Consider the following 20822-nt stretch of genomic DNA (forward strand, 5'->3'; position numbering starts at 1 on the left):
TCACACAGCTAGTAAGTATGTGAGACCAGATTTGAACTCAGATCTTCCTGATTCTAGGCCCAGTGTTCTAGCCACTGCACCACCTACCTGCCCCCATCTCTAATGGCATATTAAATTGACAATAATTTTCTAGTGAAAATGAACTTAGATATTTATCTGAAATGTTGGTGTACTTTAAAATGTATTCTGCTAGGGAACACAAAATTTTGAGCATATAGCTTAGCTTTGCCCTAGAAGTTACCAATTCTGAATGTACCTTCTTTATATTTCAGTCAATTTGGGTATACCTGCAGAGAGAGTTATAATAAGAATACTTCTATTTTTGAAAAATCTATGCCAGACACAAAGAAAATTAGTAAAAAAAATATTTTTTTAGTCTGGGGCTATTTCTTCATCAGTACAAGTAATCCAGTTTAGACACTTCCATGTCTTCTAACTAAATGGAAGGCTATGTGGAAGAAGTGAGATTTTAGTTATTGCTTGAGTTAAAAATGAGTGAGAACTTGACAAGATGTTGGGAAATGACATACCACAAGTAGGGTATACAATGAGAGAAGAGCCAAGAATGGGAAAGGGATGGTAAAGTGATGGGCAATAAGAGATTTATCTGAGCAGGACAGATGCTCAGGAGCTGAAACCTGGAAAATGAAGTGGTCGTCAAGAAAACCATTTATATGGTAAGATTTTGGCAAGTCAATTCAAGTCAGCAAGCATTTATTAAATGTTACTACATGAAAAGCATACCAATACAAGTAAAAATAAAGATAGCCCCTGCTGTGAAGGGAGCTAGGTGGTGAAGTAGATAGAATGCCAGACCTGGAGTCAGGAAGACTCATCTTCCTGAGTTCAAATCTGGCTTCAGACACTAGTTTTGTGACCCTGGGCAAGTCATTCAACCCTGTTTGCCTCAGTTTCCTCACCTGTAGAATGAGCTGGTTAAGGAGATGCCAAACCACTCTAGTATCTTTGACAAGAAAACCCTAAATTGTCATGAAGAGTCAGACATGATTGAAAACTGACTGAGCTATCAAGAAGCTTATATCTTTATAGGGGAAGACAGGGGTACATATTTATGGGGCTGAGGGAGACTGGGGCAAAGTTCAAAAAGTAAAGCATGGTGGATCTGAGCACTTCCTAAAAAATGAGGTTCTGGGAGGAAGTCCTCAATGGGAGAAGGAGCACACAGGGGGAGAAGGTACGCTGGCAAAATCCATAGACAAAACTATCACAGTGCCAAGCTGTACATCATTGGCCCAGAGAGAAGTTTCTTCATTGAAGTTCTTCCTATTGGTGAGAATGAAATCGTTAAGTAAAATTATAGTTGGTTTTGATGGAACCATTATAAATGTTTTCATCAAACAATTCAACTGATTTTTCTGATGATTGGGCCAAGATTCAGAATTATTCAAAATGAATTCTATCATGTGTTCTTTTCCTTATATTTTAAAGCAACTTTAGATTTAAGAATAACAAATCAACTGCCAGTGTATAATGAAATCTCCAAGTAGATTCTTATTAGATGAAAAAACTTTTAATTTATTTAATGATGAAACTAGTATTACACAGTTTGATAAATATAGCTATAAGCTGTTCCAAAATAAAAAAAAATATTCGTGAGCATTTATATTATTTTATCACAGCTTTTAAAATCTTCCACAGAAATAAATTCAACAGTACTTTCTTAGTTAAAAGAAGGAACCTATGACAAAAATATGATAACATAATTAAGTAATTTAAATCCACAGGTCTGATAATCTAACTGCCTCTTGCTTCACTTGACATCAAGGCAAGTTATAACAGATTTAAGCTCATTTTGCCTGTAATAACACTAGACACAGATTTTTACTTTGCTGGGATCAGCCTAACAAGAACTTTTGCCTGGTCTTAATTCAAAGTGACTCCTAGAGATGGACACATTTACCACCACTATTCTGTTTACTAAATATCTAGCACTCACAGAGAATCATAGTGAAATAAGTGACCATCTCAATGATGAGAATGTTAACAAATCTAAATAGCAAAATGTCCGCAGCCACCAAAATGGTTTAAAGAAACTTACCTGGTAGTATTTGAACTAAAAATGGTATAGAAAACCAATTGTATCTCATAATTTCTGGTCCCTCTAAAATGGAATTCAAAGACAAAAATGATAAAGAATCAACTTATGACCAGCCTCTTGCACCTCATCTGGTTAGTATTAAATGACCTGGAATGAGTACATATTTGAACATAATACATTTCTCTTATTTAAGGCAGGAAATGGATTTTTTTTGCAACTTAGGAAAATCAATCCACTAGCTGTTCTAGTTGTCCAGGACAAATAATTAAGAATATCCTTACACTAACTCAGCATTTCTCCAATGCTTCTTCTTTGAATAAATAACATACCTAGTGGTGTGCAGCCAATTTGTACCAACTCACAAGAGTCAACTGTTAAATGTTCTACGTAAGGATTTATACCTCAAAATAAGCAAATGTTATAAATCAGGGCTTGATTTTGTTGAGTATCTAGATTTAAGAAAGTGATGGGGGGCAGCTAGGTGGTGCAATGAGTAGAGCCCCAGCCCTGGAGTCAGAGGACCTGAGCTCAAATCCAGCCTCAGACACTTGACACATGTACTAGCTGTGTGGCCTTGGGCAAGTCACTTAACCCCAATTGCCCTGCCCAAAAAAAATCAAAAAAAGAAAGTGATGGGAAATGATAATAATGTAGATTCAATTTAAATTTGTTGTGCATACTTTTTTTTCGAGAGCTAGATATTAAACATTTGCCAGCATGCCCCTGAACATATCCTTTATATAGTTTCCAGGTATTTAACAAGTAACCCATATTATGTCTTTGTGAGGTCAATTTATTTTTATAGTTATAAAGAGGTTAATTGAAATTTCCAGGATCTAAACATAACTTCATAGGACAAGAATCCAGTTTCCTTTACTGAACAGTAGGCCAGTCGAGAATTTTCTTCTCTAAGCCACTTGAGTTTTATAGCAGCCCTCCCATACAAAGACCAAAGCTTTGAGAGTGTTTTGCTATCTGTTGTAGAAAAAAAAACCAATATATTTTCAAGGAAAAACATTTCTTAAGAGAAATAACATGTTAAGAGGGAAAGGGAAAATTACAGTCATGCAGATGATACCTAATTATCATCATCACTCATGCAAAAACCTATGAGAAGGATTTTGTTGTCTGAATAAATTTGCCAACATCTAGGATAAGGCTTTAATAGCCCTTTGGGTCACCACCTAGTAAAATTTACTTTCAAGAGTAAACTTCAACATGAATATTTAATGGCAAAAGAGAAATGTACTAATTGTTTGATTACGACTTAACATTTTGGAAGAATAAAAGTCATGCTATTTGAAATGTCAGAGGAAAGAAAGAGCAGGGATACACAAATATCCATGTATACATTCCTATCTTCCCTGTCTCTCTGTCTCTGTGTGTGCATCTCTGTCTTTCTCCCTCTCCCTCTTCCTCCCCCCCTCTCTTCCTCCTCCTTCCTCTCTTCCTCCCCCTCCCTCTCTTCCTCCCTCTTCCCCTCTCCCTCGCTCGCTCTCTCCCACCCGCTCTCTCTCGCTCGCTCTCGTTCTCTCTCGCTCTACTTGTAAATATCTCCTCTACTTTGTTCCTGCCCCCAAACCCCATTTTTAAAAGAGGGGACGTGTAACGCCCCTTCCCCATGGGGTCAGGCTTTGTACTAGTGTAATTGGTAAAGCATCGGTAAGAGTACGCAAACAGCGGGTCCTAGCAGCCCAGTGGGCTGGGGCAGTAAGAGGGTGGAGGCCCAGGAGCCCCGTTTGGGATGAAGTTCCCGCGGCTGCCGCCCTTTCCCTCCGACCCCAGAGCCCGGTCGCTCCTGCGGGCTCTTGCCGGTGAGTGGGGAGAGGATGCTGATCCACACTCGCAGCCAAGGTGCCCAGGAGGAAAGTGAACTCTGCCCAAGCGGAAGTAAGGGAGGAGCCGAAGAGGAGGTCTGCCAGATCGTCGGCTAAACCAGTGCTTGCAAAGGTTGAACCTAAGCCCAAAAAGACAGCTGGGAAGGATAAATCGAGGACAAAAAAGTTCACACAAGAGGAAAAAAGGGAGCAAAAGGAAAAGAAGCAGAAGCCACTAACCCAGAGGAGAATAAAGATGACTCGCCTGCAGAAAACGGAGAAACTAAAAATGAAGAGGTTCCAGTCTCTGATTCAGCAGGAGAGAAAGAAACCAAATCTGAATGACATCTTATACCAAGTGTTCTAACGATTGTCCCTGTTACCTCCCTTCTTGTACAATTCAGAGGAATATTTTTATCAACTATTTTGTAAATGCCAGTTTTTTAGTAGCTCTATCGCACATCATCACATTAATTTTTTAAAATATTTCGACAAATATAAGCCAACCTAAAGTGGCTTCATTTACGGTCTTGTTTAAAGAGGTGAAATCATGTGCTGGTTGTCGGTTTGGTTTTTGTTTGTTTGTTTTAATACAACCAGAAATTAATAAAATGTTGACTAGGAATGTGTTCTGTGTCTTATGCATTAGGCTTAACATTCCATAGGCAGTTTTGACATCATATTAAATGAAGCATAGACAGCAATTTGGAGCTGTGACCAAGAATTTTAAAGCTCTCATTTTAATTAATCTTTATACATCTTGTCTTTCGGTACAATTGTTTCCTAAATAAAACTGTTCCCTGGTGTTGTTCTCCCTTTCCAAATTGTGTGCTATCTGTGCCATTGACATCTTTGGTAGTGGTGGTACAATTTTTTCCAGTAACTTTATTAATGTGTTATAAAAAGTCCGGAAAATGTGTATAACAAGTGTAGTTTTTATCAAATACAGAATTTGTGGAACTTTGCTTTGTAAAAGACCTAATACTTATCCATATTCAGAATGCTGGCATTTGATAACCTCTTTTTAGGGAGAGTTGCCTCCAAACGTAAAGTAAGAAAGTCACTGGAAAAACAGTTCAGAAAAGAATTACAACTACATAATTTTTAGATTTTTCTAGCATTTTTAAATGTAGCATTTATTCATAGTGTCTATGTACTGATTACCAAATGAACTAACAAAATCTTGATTATAAAAGAAAAAAAGAGCGTGCAAATAGGTGGCAGATTTCTGATACCTAGTTTGCATTGATTTACATTTAGACACAGATTCTGAAGAACAGACCTTGGCTTTTCCATCTCCTTCAGAAAGATTACAGCTTCGTAGGATGAGTCCTTTCTCATCAACCCTTAATCTACAGCCCAGCTTTTCTGGAAGATCCTGCTTTGATATCCGATCCTCTTCCCACCAGCTGAGTTTGCATTCTTCTTTACAGTCTCTGAATGTACCGGGTGAGCTGAGCACATCTGACGTTTCCTCTTAATCTCAGGGCCTTTATTCTGAAATATCTTGTTTAGTTCTTGACATTCACATGTACGCTACAAGGGGGTAATTATTCTCTGTGTCTATGGCCTGCTTCTGGGGTGAAGAGGATTTGGATAATGACGTTTTGTGTTGTGTCTGTGTGATATAACAACTAAACCATTTGAGGTGCTGTTCGTGTATAATGACATTGATAAGTAGGCCCTCCACATCAGTAAAAGTATTCCTTTTGCTCACATTCACACTTTTTGCTCACAAACTATCCTTTTTGTTTACACTGTCATGAATTATCCATTCTGTCATAGCATACCATGACGTAGCACTTATATAAGGCCAGGGAAACATTCTGAAGGTGTGAAGCTGCTGAATCCTGGAAGCCATTTGTGTCTGAGAGCAGATTGGCCCATCTGGCCAAGATGGGCTGATTTAAACATAGGTTTGAGAGATACTAGCAGACTATATCCCGGAAATTAGGAAGAGAAGAGCTAAAATTTCAAGGCATAATCCGCTATCATGATAGTACTTTCTCAGTTAAAAAAAGGAACCTATGACAAACAGAATAAGATAAAAATAATTAAATAATCACAGTCTACAAGGTTTGATAATCTAATTGCCTCTTGCTTCACCTATCATCAAGGCAAGTTATGGTAGATTTGAGCTCATTTTGCTTGTAATGGCACCAGACGTAGGTTTTTACTTTGCTAGGGTCAGCCCAATAAGCAAAACATAGAAAATTTGTCCTAGCAGCACACATACTTAATTTCTTCAGAGCTATTTTATACTCATGGATGCACATTTTCACACATTGTAGTTTCCAAAGGTTTTTTTTTTCCTTTTTTTCCATCACCTATATTGAGAAACGAAGAAGATCATGCTATGTCGGTCAGTCCAAAAGCTATGCGGGGACTTCAAGCTTTATTAAACATGTCTTTTTTTCTTTCATGTTTCTCTCTGTATACTTTTAAACACGCTTTGGTACTGAATTTTTTTCCATGTGTCTGATGTAACAAAATGTCACAATTATAATATATGTGTCTTAAGAATAAAAAGCACTGTGATTTGAGTTGATTGGTGGATGTATTTAATAGTACTATAATAGTTGTATAATTGAATTTTAACTCTTTTATGTTGTACTTAAAATGAAATACCTTTTAGGAGCAGATGTGCCTTGAAAGTGAACATACATAAACATAATTAATTAAAAACAAACAAAAAAAGTCCTGACTAGAGCCTACATAACTGCTACAGCTAGAAATAAGTGTGGAAAGGAGTTCAATTAGAAAAAATTCAATTAGAATTAAATTAGAAATTTCAATTACAAATTCAATTAGGAAAAAAAAGTTAACTTTATTATATTCACTGGGCCCTGATTCACAGATGGAAACTCAGGCAGCTTCAAGTTGAAGCTGAGCATGAAATACAAATGGATGGATTATTTCCATTTTATCCTAGCAAAATACTAACCAAAAGTAGGGTTACATTCTTTAAATTCTAGTCACAACTCAACCTTGGACTTCCTTTCATTGGATGTTATACATGACAAAATAACTTTCTAATTTCTAAGTTTATGACAAGAGCAAGGTACTTTAAATAAATATCCTGATAATTTTTTCTATTAATTCGATCCTTTATATATCTTCCTTCAAAAATGTTATTAGAAAGCAGTTCTTATTACTCTTTTTTGGGTGGGTATGGGAAAGTATTAGATTTCCTTAAAGCCAAATTTACAAGGCTCTGTTGGTGCTATCCCAAATTTTACATCTAATGGGAATGAGGCTAGGAAAGTGTATTGCAATCTCTTCTGGAAAGCAGTGGAATGATTCATGTTTGAAACAGTATGGGTGTATTTCATGGATACCCCTCTATAACATAGATCTCTAGATAACTAGGTACAAAATATCTTTGACTTCTAAAAAGAATGAGGCTTTCAAAATATCTCTTTACTTTTCAAAAGATTACAATATTAATAAATATCATATTACTTAAATAATAGGTATATAGATAAATAGGAATATAGGGTACATTGCTATCTAGATATATTAGTAAAATTGAACAGACCTAAATCAGAGTAATAGTTTAGCATAACTACGTTCATCTACATAGCATGAGTTTATAGTCATACGTGACAGAATAGCTGTAAACTACAAAATTTCTCCATTTCATGCAAGATATTTTCTTCTTTTTCCCTTTTTAAAATTGTAAGCTTCTTAATATGGGGAACTCATAAAGAAGTGATAGAGCATAGAATGATGAGGTTTTTAACTACACAATTGCAAAGAGTTTGAAAAAGGATTATTGAATAATAAAAATGTATACTTTTCAGTGCAAAAGCGTACCACAGATTTCACAGAGCAAAGTTATGTAGTAAACTTGTGTAGGAAGTGGGGAAAGGGAAGGTTTCTGGTTTTAAATGAATCATGGACATATTAACTTTATTCAGAATGTGGTCTACTATTGTATATGAATAACTTGAAGGTTGGTTACTTTTTCTTATCTTTGATGTATGTAATATAGTATCTCTTTATAGGATGCAATTTTGAGACACAATCAGCACCTTACTCTCAACTGGGCAAGTATATATTTTTTTTAATTTAAATTTATTTATTTAACGTATTTGGTTTGCAGCATTGATTTTCACAACAGTTTGAATTACAAATTTTCTCCCCATTTCTACCCTCCTCCCCACTCCAAGATGGCATATATTCTGGTTGCCCTGTTCCCCAGTCAGCCCTCCCCTCTATCACCCCCCTCTCCTCTCATCCCCTTTTCCCTTCCTTTCTTGTAGGGCGAGATAAATTTCTACACCCCATTGCCTGTGTATCTTATTTTTTAGTTGCATGCAAAAACTTTTTTTTTTTGAACATCTGATTTTAAAACTTTGAGTTCCAAATTCTCTCCCCTCTTCCCTTCCCACCCACCCTCCCTAATAAGTCGAGCAATTCAACCTAGGCCACATGTGTATCATTATGTATAACCCTTCCACAATACTCATGTTGTGAAAGGCTAACTACATTTTGCTCCTTCCCAACCCATCCTGCTTTATTGAATTTTCTCCCTTGACCCTGTCCCCTTTCCAAAGTGTTTGTTTTGATTACCTCCACCCCCATCTGCCCTCCCCTCCATCATCCCCCATCCTTTTATTTTTTTTTTATCTTCCTCCCTCTTCTTTCCTGTGGGGTAAGATACCCAACTGAGTATGTATGGTATTCCCTCCTCAGGCCAAATCTGATGAGAGCAAGGTTCACTCATTCCCCCCTCACCTGCCCTCTCCCCTCCTCCCACAGAACTGCTTCCTCTTGCCACCTTTATGCGAGATAATCCACCCCATTCTATCTCTCCCTATCTCCCTCTCTCAGTATGTTGCTCTCTCATTCCTTAATTTCATTTTATTTCTTTTAGATATCTTCCCTTCATCTTCAACTCACCCTGTGTCTGCTCTCTCTCTTTTACATATATATATATATATAATATATATATACATATAAACACATATATATACACACACATACATACATATACACATAGATCTATACATACATACACATTCACTTATATATATACATAAACATATATATATGCATATATATATATATGCATATTCCCTTCAACTACCCTAATACTGAGGTCTCATGAATCATACACATCATCTTTCCATGTAAGAATGTAAACAAAACAGTTCAACTTTAGTAAGTCCCTTGTAATTTCCGTTTCTTGATTACCTTTTCATGCTTCTCTTGATTCTTGTGTTTGAAAGTCAAATTTTCTATTCAGTTCTGGTCTTTTCACTGAGAAAGCTTGAAAGTCCTCTATTTTATTAAAAATCCATATTTTGCCTTGGAACATGATACTCAGTTTTGCTGGGTAGGTGATTCTAGGTTTTAATCCTAGCTCCATTGACCTCTGGAATATCGCATTCCAAGCCCTTCGATCTCTTAATGTAGAAGCTGCCAGATCTTGGGTTATTCTGATTGGGTTTCCACAATACTCAAATTGTTTCTTTCTGGCTGCTTGCAATATTTTCTCCTTGATCTGGGAGCTCTGGAATTTGGCGACAATATTCCTAGGAGATTTCTTTTTGGGATCTATTTGAGGAGGCGATCGATGGATTCTTTCAATTTCTATTTTGCCCTATGGCTCTAGAACATCAGGGCAGTTCTCCTTGATAATTTCTTGGAAGATGGTATCTAGGCTCTTTTTTTGATCATGGCTTTCAGGTAGTCCAATAATTTTTAAATTATCTCTCTTGGATCTATTTTCCAGGTCAGTGTTTTTTCCAAGGAGATATTTCACATTGTCTTCCACTTTTTCATTCCTTTGGTTCTGTTTTATAATATCCTGATTTCTCATAAAGTCACTAGCTTCCACTTGCTCCAATCTAATTTTTAAAGTAGTATTTTCTTCAGTGGTCTTTTGGACCTCCTTTTCCATTTGGCTAATTCTGCCTTTCAAGGCATTCTTCTCCTCATTGGCTTTTTGGAGATCTTTTGCCATTTGAGTTAGTCTGTTTTTTAAGGTGTTGTTTTCTTCAGTGTATTTTTCAGTATTTTTTTGGGTCTCCTTTAGCAAGTCATTGACTTGTTTTTCATGGTTTTCTTGCATCCTTCTCATTTCTCTTCCCAATTTTTCCTCTACTTCTCTAACTTGCTTTTCCAACTCCTTTTTGAGTTCTTCTATGGCCTGGGGCTAGTTCATGTTTTTCTTGGAGGCTTTTGTTGTAGGCTCTATGACTTTGTTGTCTTCTTTAGGCTGTACGTTTTGGTCTTCTTTGTCACCAAAGAAAGAATCCAAAGTCTGAGACTGAATCTGTGTGTGCTTTCGCTGCCTGGCCATATTCCCATCCAACTAACTTGACCCTTGAGTTTTTCAGTGGGGTATGACTGCTTGTAGACTAACGAGTTCTATGTTCCACATTTGGGGGGGAGGTGCCAGCTCTGTCAGACCGTCACTACTCCTTCCCCAAGAACCCCCAGCCCGGGCTGGGCTTAGATCTTCAGCAGGGTGTTGCACTCCTGCTCTGATCCGCCACTTAATTCCTCCCACCAGGTGGGCCTGGGGCCAGAAGCAGCAGCAACTGTAGCTGCCCCACCTCCGCTGCCCCCGGGGCTGGAAGCCAAACCGTGAACTCCTTCCACTCCCGCAGCTTTTTCCCACTAACCTTCTCCGCAGTCTTTGGTGTTTGTGGGTCGAGGGGTCTGGTAACTGCCACAGCTCACATATTCAGGGCGCTAGGGGCCCCATCCGCCTGACTTCAAGTTTGGTTGTTCCACGCCGCTCAGGCTGGGCTCTGCTCCACTCCGTTCCCAGCTGCCAGCCCCCAGCTGCCAGCTCCCAGCTCCCAGCTCCGTGTGGAATAGACCTTACCCAGAGACCATCCAGGCTGTCCTGGGCTGGAGCCCTGCTTCCCTCTGCTGTTCTGTGGGTTCTGCCATTCTAGAATTGGTTCAGAGCCATTTTTTATAGGTTTTTGGAGGGACTCCGTACGGGGCTCACTCTAGCCCCTGCTTACCAGCCGCCATCTTGGCTCCACCCCCCTGGGCAAGTATATTTATCATAACTAAGTTTTATTTGTTATGTCCATCAGTTTCCTTCACAGAGAAAATGGATACTTACTTTAATTCAAGAGATGTGACTAATCATTCTTAAGATTCTATTTCAATTCCTTTTATAAAAAAATCTATATCTATTTTTTCATGGTTCATCAGAAAAAAGTCTAATTCCTTGTAGTTTTCTTATACATTAACTCAGAATGCAATTTTGTCAAAACTTATAGGTGACACAAACCACCCTAAAAGTTATACTTTGTATTGGTACAATTCACTAAGACAAAAATGTTCTTTCTCATCCCCAAAGTAATGCAGTCCCACCAAAAGGACACAGTAACAGTAATAACTGAAATTTGTATAGTGCCTTACAGTAATGAAGCACCATCCAATATTATTGCAAACGCTCATAAAATATACCAATTTTCCTATAAATGACTATTTTACTTCCTGTTTCTTTCCTTCATGCCATTCATTCGGAATGACAACAGTTGACATTAAAAAAATGGTGGCAGGTATGAAATAACCTATGTTCTATTAAAAAATGCAGAAATATGAGTGCATGTGAGTTTCTTATAAAGAGGTTCAATAAACCAGTGAATAAATCTGTGTAAAATGTGTTATTTTTTAAGATAGTATTTGGGAATTAAAACTTGGAGCATAATCACTTACACTAATATGGTATTTTATCTACCCTTAATGTTTAAAAGACCAGTACTTCTATAAATTATTATATGTCTTAGACTTAGAGAGCAAATTGTCAAATTATATTGTAAAGGAATTCACGTCATTTCTGCCCCATTGCCAATTCTTAGCTATTCATGAAAACTGAAGCCATAAACACTGATTTTGTTGAGCAACTTTCAGTTTTTAGTAGAGCCAAGAACAGTTGGACTTCATCCACTATCCTGAGAGGTATATTGACCCTTTTTCTGTTTTCCTTCCTCCATGGAGAATTCCATATTTTAGACTTCCCGCTTTCCCTGTCATATCTTCACCTTAGTTCAAACCTCTTTTCTTTCTGGTGGTATTGTTTTGACACTCACCAGATGAAGGAAGGCATTTCTTCCATAACTGATGCCACGCCACTTTTGGATCACTAAGTTGGGAGTATAGTCTGAGCAAGAAGATCATTTTCCAAAGATTGACCCTCCTAAGACAGTTATCTAGTTCTTTGAGTCTTATTCTATGTAAAGTGGTCATCACTTGGGCATATTCAGTATTTTATCCCTTCTGGCCCTAGGAGTTTTCTACCTACACAAAGGCAAGGTACCTAAACATAAAGGTCCTCAGCTTGTCTAGGCAGTTTTAATAGACTGTAGTCACTGGTTCAGTCTTGATAACTTGATTCCCTTTGTGTTTTTTCCCAGTTGCCTGGTTTGCCTTCGACCCTGGCTCTGCACACTCTGACATTATCTTCTCCAATGACAACCTGACTGTGACCTGCAGTAGCTATGATGATCGGGTTGTGCTAGGAAAGACGGGCTTCTCTAAGGGAGTCCATTACTGGGAGCTGACAGTTGATCGTTATGACAACCATCCAGATCCTGCTTTTGGTGTGGCCTGCATTGATGTGATGAAAGATATGATGTTAGGAAAGGATGACAAAGCTTGGGCAATGTATGTGGACAATAATCGGAGCTGGTTCATGCACAACAACTCACACACCAACAGGTACCCTTCGGCTTCCAACTTGCCAAAAGTCAAGCCTTCATATTAAGCTTCTAGTAAGAGAAGAACCCCAGTCATAGTTCTTCACTTTTTCCCCCTGTGCTTGCAGAACCAAGCTAGCACAGGTGTTATGGATATGCAAAGAGTTTAATTCTTTGGAACAAATAGCTTCTTTGTTAATTTAATTCAACACACATTTATTCAATACCTTGTGTGTACAAGGAAATATGCTAAGTCCCGGGGAAATGAAGCAAAATAAAATGCACTCTCTGCCCTTGGTGCACTTACATTCCTATAGCAAATAAAGTATGTGCACAAATAACTCTAAATTGGAAGAGAATTAGTGAATGAGAAATGAACAGTAGCCAAAGAGATTCAGAAAAGGAGAGACAATTTGTAGTGGGGGGAGGGCATTAAGGTAGGTTTCCTGAAGAAAATTGTAACTGAGTGGTTATACAAGTTACTGTCCTACTTCATTTTTGCCATCTGAAAGTTGGGTATAATACAAGTTAAGTAACTAATTTAATGGGAAACTGGATACTGGGATTTGATTAAATAATATATTGGCTCTATTTCAGTCAGCTGTGTTTATCCTGGTGAGCCCATTTTTATATACAAATGGAATTGTGAACTCTCTCTTTAATACTTAATGTATTGATGGCTAAGAACTGGAAACATTCCACTATTTCTTGTGAGACATGAGAAGCTGGAAACTTTGGTGTGCAGGCTATTCATAGGACTAAAAGAGGCAATGATGAATTAATAGATGTCATTTCTTAACACTTTGTATTTGAAACATTGTTTTACCATGTTGTGTTTAAGTTAAGAATTGCTAATTTGTTAGAGAAAAAAATCTGTCCAGTCCCTTGTGTTTTCTAGTGTTTCCAAGTAAATGCATTGTATATATGACAAAATTTATTTTGCAACTTTTGTAATAAGAATTCATTTTTCCTGAAGTCCTTCTTAACTTTTAACTCTTTTCACTTCTAAAGTTACACTTTGTAAACTTCCTAGGATGGGCAAGTAACTTTCAAAGACTCTGATCTCATTCAGAAAGAACTGCTTGGGCAAATATCCATCAGTCTATACGGTAATAAAAAAAGAGTCAGTCTTTAAGAGAAGAAGAGAACTAAGTCGTGGTAGGATGACAACATTCTCCCTAATAGGAGGCTTCAGGAGGAAACATTAGTCAACCAGTCACCTAGTTCAGTATGTCCTTCTCTTCTTATGGCTTGGATTTACACTGTTTTTTTTCCTTACAGATTCTCTGTTACTTCTATCAACGCAATCTTGCATTATCCAACGTCATATAAGTTGAATTTTTAGATCATTTCAACTAGATACACACTGGATTTCAGATGAGGGACATAATCCCCCCCACCCCAAATTATATTTGGAGCAATGACCCCATCATGTGACTATCAGAGCCACAACTAGAAGGATATCACATCCGAACCATACTCAACTTCCCTTTTTATATTCATTATTTAGAAGTAAAGGGGAAAAGAACAACACATATCAATCGCACTATTCAGATTAATTCTTAAAAAATAAATATCTTGAGTACAAACAATATCTAACCTATGCTGTCATTTGTAGAATTGTGTATAATTGATAATTTCTGAATTTTGTAAAAATGGCTGCCTATAGAATGGCCATAAAGTCTTAATTCTATGAGTGGAGGAGAGGGAAAGGAAATAGCTCTTAAATTTATATTTTTCTGCTGAAGTTCCACATAGCCAGATCACAAAAGGTGTGTGTGTGTGTGTGTGTGTGTGTGTGTGTGTGTGTGTGTGTGTGTGTGAGTGTGTGTGTATGCATGTGTAGGGGGACAAATATGATAAATTTTGTTCAATTTTATTTTTGAGACTACTGACTGAAGCACATCATGGGCTTTTTTAAATATGTTACTTTAACTTCAGGTTCCCTGAGATTGCTACAGTTTAGGCATTTTCATCCAGTTTAGGTATTTTCTTAGACAAGTGAATTGGAGTCAGAGTCTGTGAAGTTATAAGTTGATTAAAACTACTTAATTCAAATTCAATTTTTTAAATTATTGATTCTCTTTCAAGAAGAATCTTTCAATGTTATGTGCATCAAGAGGCCCAAGACATAATTCCTTGTGCATATTTTTCAGGCTTGGCTTAGATGCCTATTTTGTTTTTGTTTTTATTTGTATGTATGTGTTTTAACTATTAAATCAGGACAGCATTGTACTGTGAAAAAACCTCTAAAGTCAAGAGATATGAGTTCTAATCTAGACTTTGCTACTGACCAAATGTGTGACTTGAGGAGGTCTCAGTTTATCTGTAAAATCTTGGACTACATGATTATCAAGATCCCTTCAAGCTCAAAATCTCTATGATTGTATGATACCAAAACAGGGAAATTCATAATTAAAATCTATTGTAGAGAATAATAAAAGAACCTAATCTCTGGTGAGTTAGGTTTTTTTGTCATTGGTGTTTGTTTTATTTCTTAATGCTAAGAAGCAGCAAAGGAGAGAATCCATTGTTCATTAATCGGGAATGGTATAGTCTTTCAAATGTATAAGTAAGGAAAAAATTAATTTGACCTGCCATACCAATTATTTTCTTTTCCCACAGAACTGAGGGGGGGATAACAAAGGGAGCCACAGTTGGAGTCCTTCTCGACTTAAATAGAAAAACCTTAACGTTTTCAATCAATGAAGATCAACAAGGTCCCATTGCCTTTGAGAATATGGAGGGTCTATTCTTTCCTGCTGTCAGCCTGAACAGGAATGTGCAGGTAAGTATTTTGCCCCTACAGATGGAGAAAATATTTTCATTGTAGCAGTTTCAGAAGCTCATGGCCTTAGAGTAAAATTTATACCATTAAAATAAAAAGATCACAAGGAGAGATGGTGAGGAGAGGGATGTGGTTTTAAGACTGGAGGAGGATTAAAAAGACAGGGCAGGGAGATTGATGAGGTGTGGAGTGAAGTAGAGGAACTGAATGCTTACTTGGTTCTGACTACGAAATTTGATATTGTATTGTAGAAATATGGTCCCTCCCTATCACAGATAGTCAAAGGGGAAAGAGACACAGAGGGCAATTGGTGGGACATATGCCTAGATCAGGTCAATGAAGGATGCTGAATCTAATTTTTAAGGGCTGGGAATATATTTTAGGAGGAATGAAAACAATTATATAAGAACCATTCAGTGGTCTATATGCTCATCACTCTCTTTAATGTGAAATATCATTTTTAAGTGTCTGCCCTTGGGCATCACATGGGACAGGAGAAAAGGAGCGATCACAGCCATTACAATCATATATTCAGCCATAAGCTACAATTTACATAACTCTATTTTGTTTTATGCTGTGAGTGGGTTCTGGAGCAGCATAAGCTAATTATAACCATACATCCACATAGATATATAGAATTATCCCTATGCTTGTGATCTCATCATGTTGAAGCAAATATTTCAGCTCCATTTCCTCTGATTTTCCTAAATATTCTGGCTAATTGCATGGGGTAAAGAGAATGCACTGATTCAATTACCCTGAACCTCCAGCTGTAGCCCTGGTGAGGAAAAAAATGTCTTGGCAAGTCTTCAGCATACTGCACATCTAAGACCTCCTGCCACAATTTCCATTTACCCTCTAATTGTTCATAGAGGAAAAATAGTGAGCTAAATATTGGTCCTAGATGTCTTAACCAAGAGCAAAGGGATATCCCAAAGAAGAAAATTTAGACTTTATATAATGAAAAAACTTCCTAACAATTAAGGCTATCCAAAAATGAACTGTCCTGAGAGTAATGGGTTTCCACTGCATTGAAGATTGTTAACCAAAGACCAGCTGACCACTTGTCAGGTATGTTGCAGAGAGAATTGTTGTAAATGTCTGAGTTAGATGAAATCATTGGTGACAGCCCTTCCAACTTTGAAATTCTGTGGTTCTGTGATTCTCCCCTGGTTTTCAAGATTCTTTCCTGAGATGAGAGCTTTTCTTATTACCTAAAGATATTGAAGTAAGATAAACCTTCTCAAAGATGAGAAAAATATAATCAGAGCAATACATAAAACAGTTCTGAACAAATTCGATCTAGATTTCCCATGGTCTATGACCCCACTGAATCACAGAATTTTAGAGCTAAAAAGGAACTGAGTTGTTCAGTCACTTTTCAGTCATATCTGACTCTTCATGACCTCATTTGGGGTTTTCTTGGCATCATTTCTCCAGCTCCTTTTACAAATGAGGGAAGAGAGGCAAATAGAGTTCAGTGGTTTGCCCAGGGTCACACAGCTAGTAAGTGTCTGAGGCCACATTTGAACTCAGAAAGAAAGTCTTCCTGACTCCAGGCCCACCACTTTATCCATTGTTCCACCTAGCTTCCCTAAAAAGGAACTTAAAGATTAATATAATCAAGCTGGGTAAGAATTAAATAAATCAGTTTATGTGAAAGCTGATAGTTTGTATTAACATACCTAAACATAAATAGAAAGGTTTGACATAGCTTCAGAATACCCTCTAGGAATATTTAAAATTAGTAGACATTCTGAAGTATAAAATTTTCCCAACCAACCCCTTCAGCTTCCAGACATGATATACAGAGGGTTCAGAACTGACTTTAAGCTACATTCTCCTGCCTCTAAGTAGTATTTCCATTAAATATGCAGATTAACTTTGACTGTCTGCAACCAAATTTCCACCAGAATATTTGGAACAGGAAAGAGGTTGAGAAGCAGATTGGAAAAGTTTAGAGTTTTTGCCTTAATCTGATGGTTTTTTTGTTTCCCTGAGAATGGACATCAAAGAAGAAAGTCACAAGCTTTCTTACTATGTCAGAGGGCAGGCAGAGCAATGGGGAGAAGGTTGCAATGTGCTGACCGTATTCTTGTTGTAGGTAACACTTCATACTGGACTGCCAGTACCTGACTTCTACTCCAGCAGGGCATCAATAGCGTAACAAGAGCCCTGCTCGGAAGCCAGCTGCCTTTATTCAATCCTAGTTGAAAGTTGCTAAATTTATTCAAGATCAGACCTGATGACAGTAAGGGGGAAAAATTGGACAGTTCACAGGCTGTTAAAATCGGTGAGAAGTCGGAAGAATAAAGCTGGTCTTCTACATTCTTTGTATTCTATAACTCTGCCATGTATCCTCTCAATATCTCCAATGTTAACATGTCTGCATTGGCTTTGGTGTTTAGCTCTTTTGATCAATAATATACCTAGATATACTGCAGTGTTATTCTGTGTCCAATTTTAGGTTTTATGTTATTTCATTTGGGCTTTAAATTGGGCGAGCTATTTTCTCTTCATGATAGTGCTGCCATGCTAAGAGAAAATGTTCATGCTTACTTTTCCCAAGTTTTCCCTCAAACAATGCTATACTATAAAGAAGAATGACTTTAAAAGAAATTTTGAAGATGTGGCTAGTTTGTTCCCTATTGAGTTCTGTGTAGGTACATGTAGATTGCACCGAGTATCAGACATAACTTGGGCAAGGTAACTAAGGTTACCAAGGAAGGGTGACCTGGATAGTTTCCCAGGGCTTTGATATTTAGAAGGGGCAAAAATTATAAATAATTTTAAATGGTTGCAATTTTAAAACTTCTTACATTTCAATTTTCTTTATAATACCATTGCTCTTTCTGCATATAGGAACAATAAGTAGTTAAACTAGGAACCTACCAATTAGCTTGCTTTGTTCCATTGACTGACACAAACCAGGTCAGCTCTTCTTGCCCTGGTTATTCTGTTGTCCAATGACTTCCCCAAAATTCTCCTTGTGATATCCTGGTATCTCCCTCTATGGGCTCTGTTGCTCCTCTATAGGGCAGTACTCCAATCATATCTGGGGCCTCTTTTTCCACAAAGCTCTCCTAAAGTCTTCCACAAAGTGGTACTGGATTCTACCCCCACCTCCACCGATAGGGAACCAGTTTCTCAGGGTCTCTCTGTTCATATAGCAGTGCCCTGAGAGGGTCCCTAACATGCCTAGCGTTAGGGTCTCCAATCTCTACTTTTAATTTGAGAGTACATTTAGTGTTGCTTGCCCTGGGCTCCAAGATTGCTAGTTAGGGCTCTACTAAGCATTAAATGATTTTGCTATAAATTAGCACAGCAATATCATCCATATAAAAATAAAGCTTTATGATCTGTCCAGAACCTTGTAATCAGAACGACTAGTCAGTCTTTGAAACCAGTCTAATTTCTTGTGTGATGGCACATGGTATCAGCAGAATGTGACTAAAGTTAAATCAAACAAAAATAGCCTTTCATTAAAGTTGCTATAGTAGGATAGCAATAAGTGCTACCATGGTAGGCCATACGTGTATTTTCAGTTCTTCTGTTACTTTTTATGCCCCCACTGGAACTATGCTACCATATATCATGGAGTCTTTCTCTGGTCCAAATGATATTGGCATTCCAATATGTCAAAAGTGCAAAGAAAGTCCAGCCTTAAAATAATAGCTCTGTGAGGGCACTCCTTGTTGTTTCTGTTGGAGAGAATTTGCCAGCAAAGGATCTTTTAACATCATCCACAATCCATCCTTAGTAAATTCACATTCCCCATAGAATATCTAAAATTGTAATCCATGGTATTCGTGTTCTCAGGAATTTGCTTTTTTGACATTATACTTGTACCCATTCTCCCATGCCTACCATGAATAAAAATTTTAGTTTACTCTGCTATCACTCACAACTTAACTTTCTGGGAGAAATCTGACTAGGGAGAAAAAAAATAGACTCTTGTTATGTATGACTCCAGAATGTTAACTCTATTTCTATATAGAATTAATTGCATGATATTTTCAATGACATTTCTTTGGTTTTCTTCATTTCATAAAACATGTTAGACAAACTTCAAGAAGTAGGGGAGAAAGTCATGTTTAGTTGTACAATGATTTATTTGCCAATGTATCAAGAAGTCAGTAATGGATTCAAATGGGGAAAATGGCAAAATGAAGTTAGCTAACACATTAGTGTTATAGAAAAAAGGGTGTAAATAACCACTTTTAACATTCACTTTTTACCTGTTACATTGTTCTTCAAGTTTAAATTGGCCTAATGTATTGAATGGGTGCTATTTTGTTTACATCCATTTCAGTTTTTCTTCGCTACAGAAAAACTCTGTTGCAGGACAACACTAGTTTGATATTTGTTTTAATTTCCAATGAATCTCAATGGCTGGACCACTATAGACTCATAGTGACTGTTAGTTCTTTATGGAATTGTTTCTGCTAATTAGATTTCTAGTACTCCTAATACATTGTTTATGTTGTATTGTGTTTGTAGGTGCATATAGCTGTTGTACTAAGAAATTATCACACTTACCGTTCCAATAAATAACTTTTATGAGAGAACATTGAATGTTTATTTAGCATTTGTCTGTGTTTATCCTCTCTTAAAGTAATGTCTTAACAGAAAACTGTGTCCTTGAAAGTATGCCAAAGCTCTAACAATGAATATTTTTGTTACAGGGATTCTTTGTCAAGTACAGGTTGAACTACATGACCACTAAGTTCCCTTCCAACAATAAGATTCTAGTATTCTGTGAAATAGTTATCTCTAATTCTACCAGCCAACACATGGAGCAGTGAGAGTGGAGAAATAGGACACATGCATAATTCTATAGCACATGCACCTGAGACTGACTACCCCTATCCACAATCTTCTTTTAAAAAAATACTTTCCAAGTATCTTTTTTTCTGATACCAAATGAGATGAAGATCTCTCTTTATTGATCTGGTTTTCTTTCCTTGGTGTAACCAGGCAGAGGTCAGCTACCATGGGGAAAAAAAAGACTTTTATTTCAGGATGTTCTGCCACAAGCTATGGACATAGTATGAGCAAGGTGAGTTTGTGGTAATAGATTTAAGTCTGGGAACTCAAAGGGTCATGTAGTACTGATATTTGAAATGAAAGCCAAGATCAATGTCTGGGTCTATGGAACTTGAGGCAACAAATCTGTTCAAAAACGGATCAGGTAAAAACCAGAAACACAATCAAGTGTAACTCATGGGAGACAGAATCAAAGGTTCAGGAATAAGAGATTCAGTACTGGGTGAACTGAATTAGGGGGAAAAATCCCATTTATCCTTCACAGGTTTATAAACCCATGCCAATTAAAGTATATATTTTAAAGCTTTGGACCTGCCCTCAACCCTCTCCTAAATTCAATTTACCTGAAGCAATCCCACTACTATCATTAATCTCATTAATTTCCATCTCAACTGTGAAATCTATGCCAAGGTGATATAAGCCCCTTTTTAGTCTCACTA

General features: G+C 37.3%; 1 protein-coding gene and 1 pseudogene across 1 annotated transcript in view; both read left to right on the forward strand.

Annotated features, from left to right (window-relative positions):
* The window catches only part of TRIM9 (tripartite motif containing 9), a 173317-nt gene extending 153411 nt beyond the window's left edge, over positions 1–19906 (forward strand). Inside the window, exons 8-10 of the mRNA XM_036749208.1 lie at positions 12267–12570; positions 15174–15336; positions 17441–19906. Coding sequence (XP_036605103.1) covers positions 12267–12570; positions 15174–15336; positions 17441–17503 — 530 coding nt within the window. The 3' untranslated portion in view covers positions 17504–19906. The remainder of the gene's footprint in view (positions 1–12266; positions 12571–15173; positions 15337–17440) is intronic.
* On the forward strand, positions 3804–4221 carry LOC118841113 (annotated as a pseudogene).
* Positions 19907–20822: the final 916 nt, after the last annotated feature.

The sequence above is a fragment of the Trichosurus vulpecula genome, chromosome 3 (assembly GCF_011100635.1).
Source record: "Trichosurus vulpecula isolate mTriVul1 chromosome 3, mTriVul1.pri, whole genome shotgun sequence".
Classification (NCBI taxonomy): Eukaryota; Metazoa; Chordata; class Mammalia; order Diprotodontia; family Phalangeridae; genus Trichosurus; species Trichosurus vulpecula.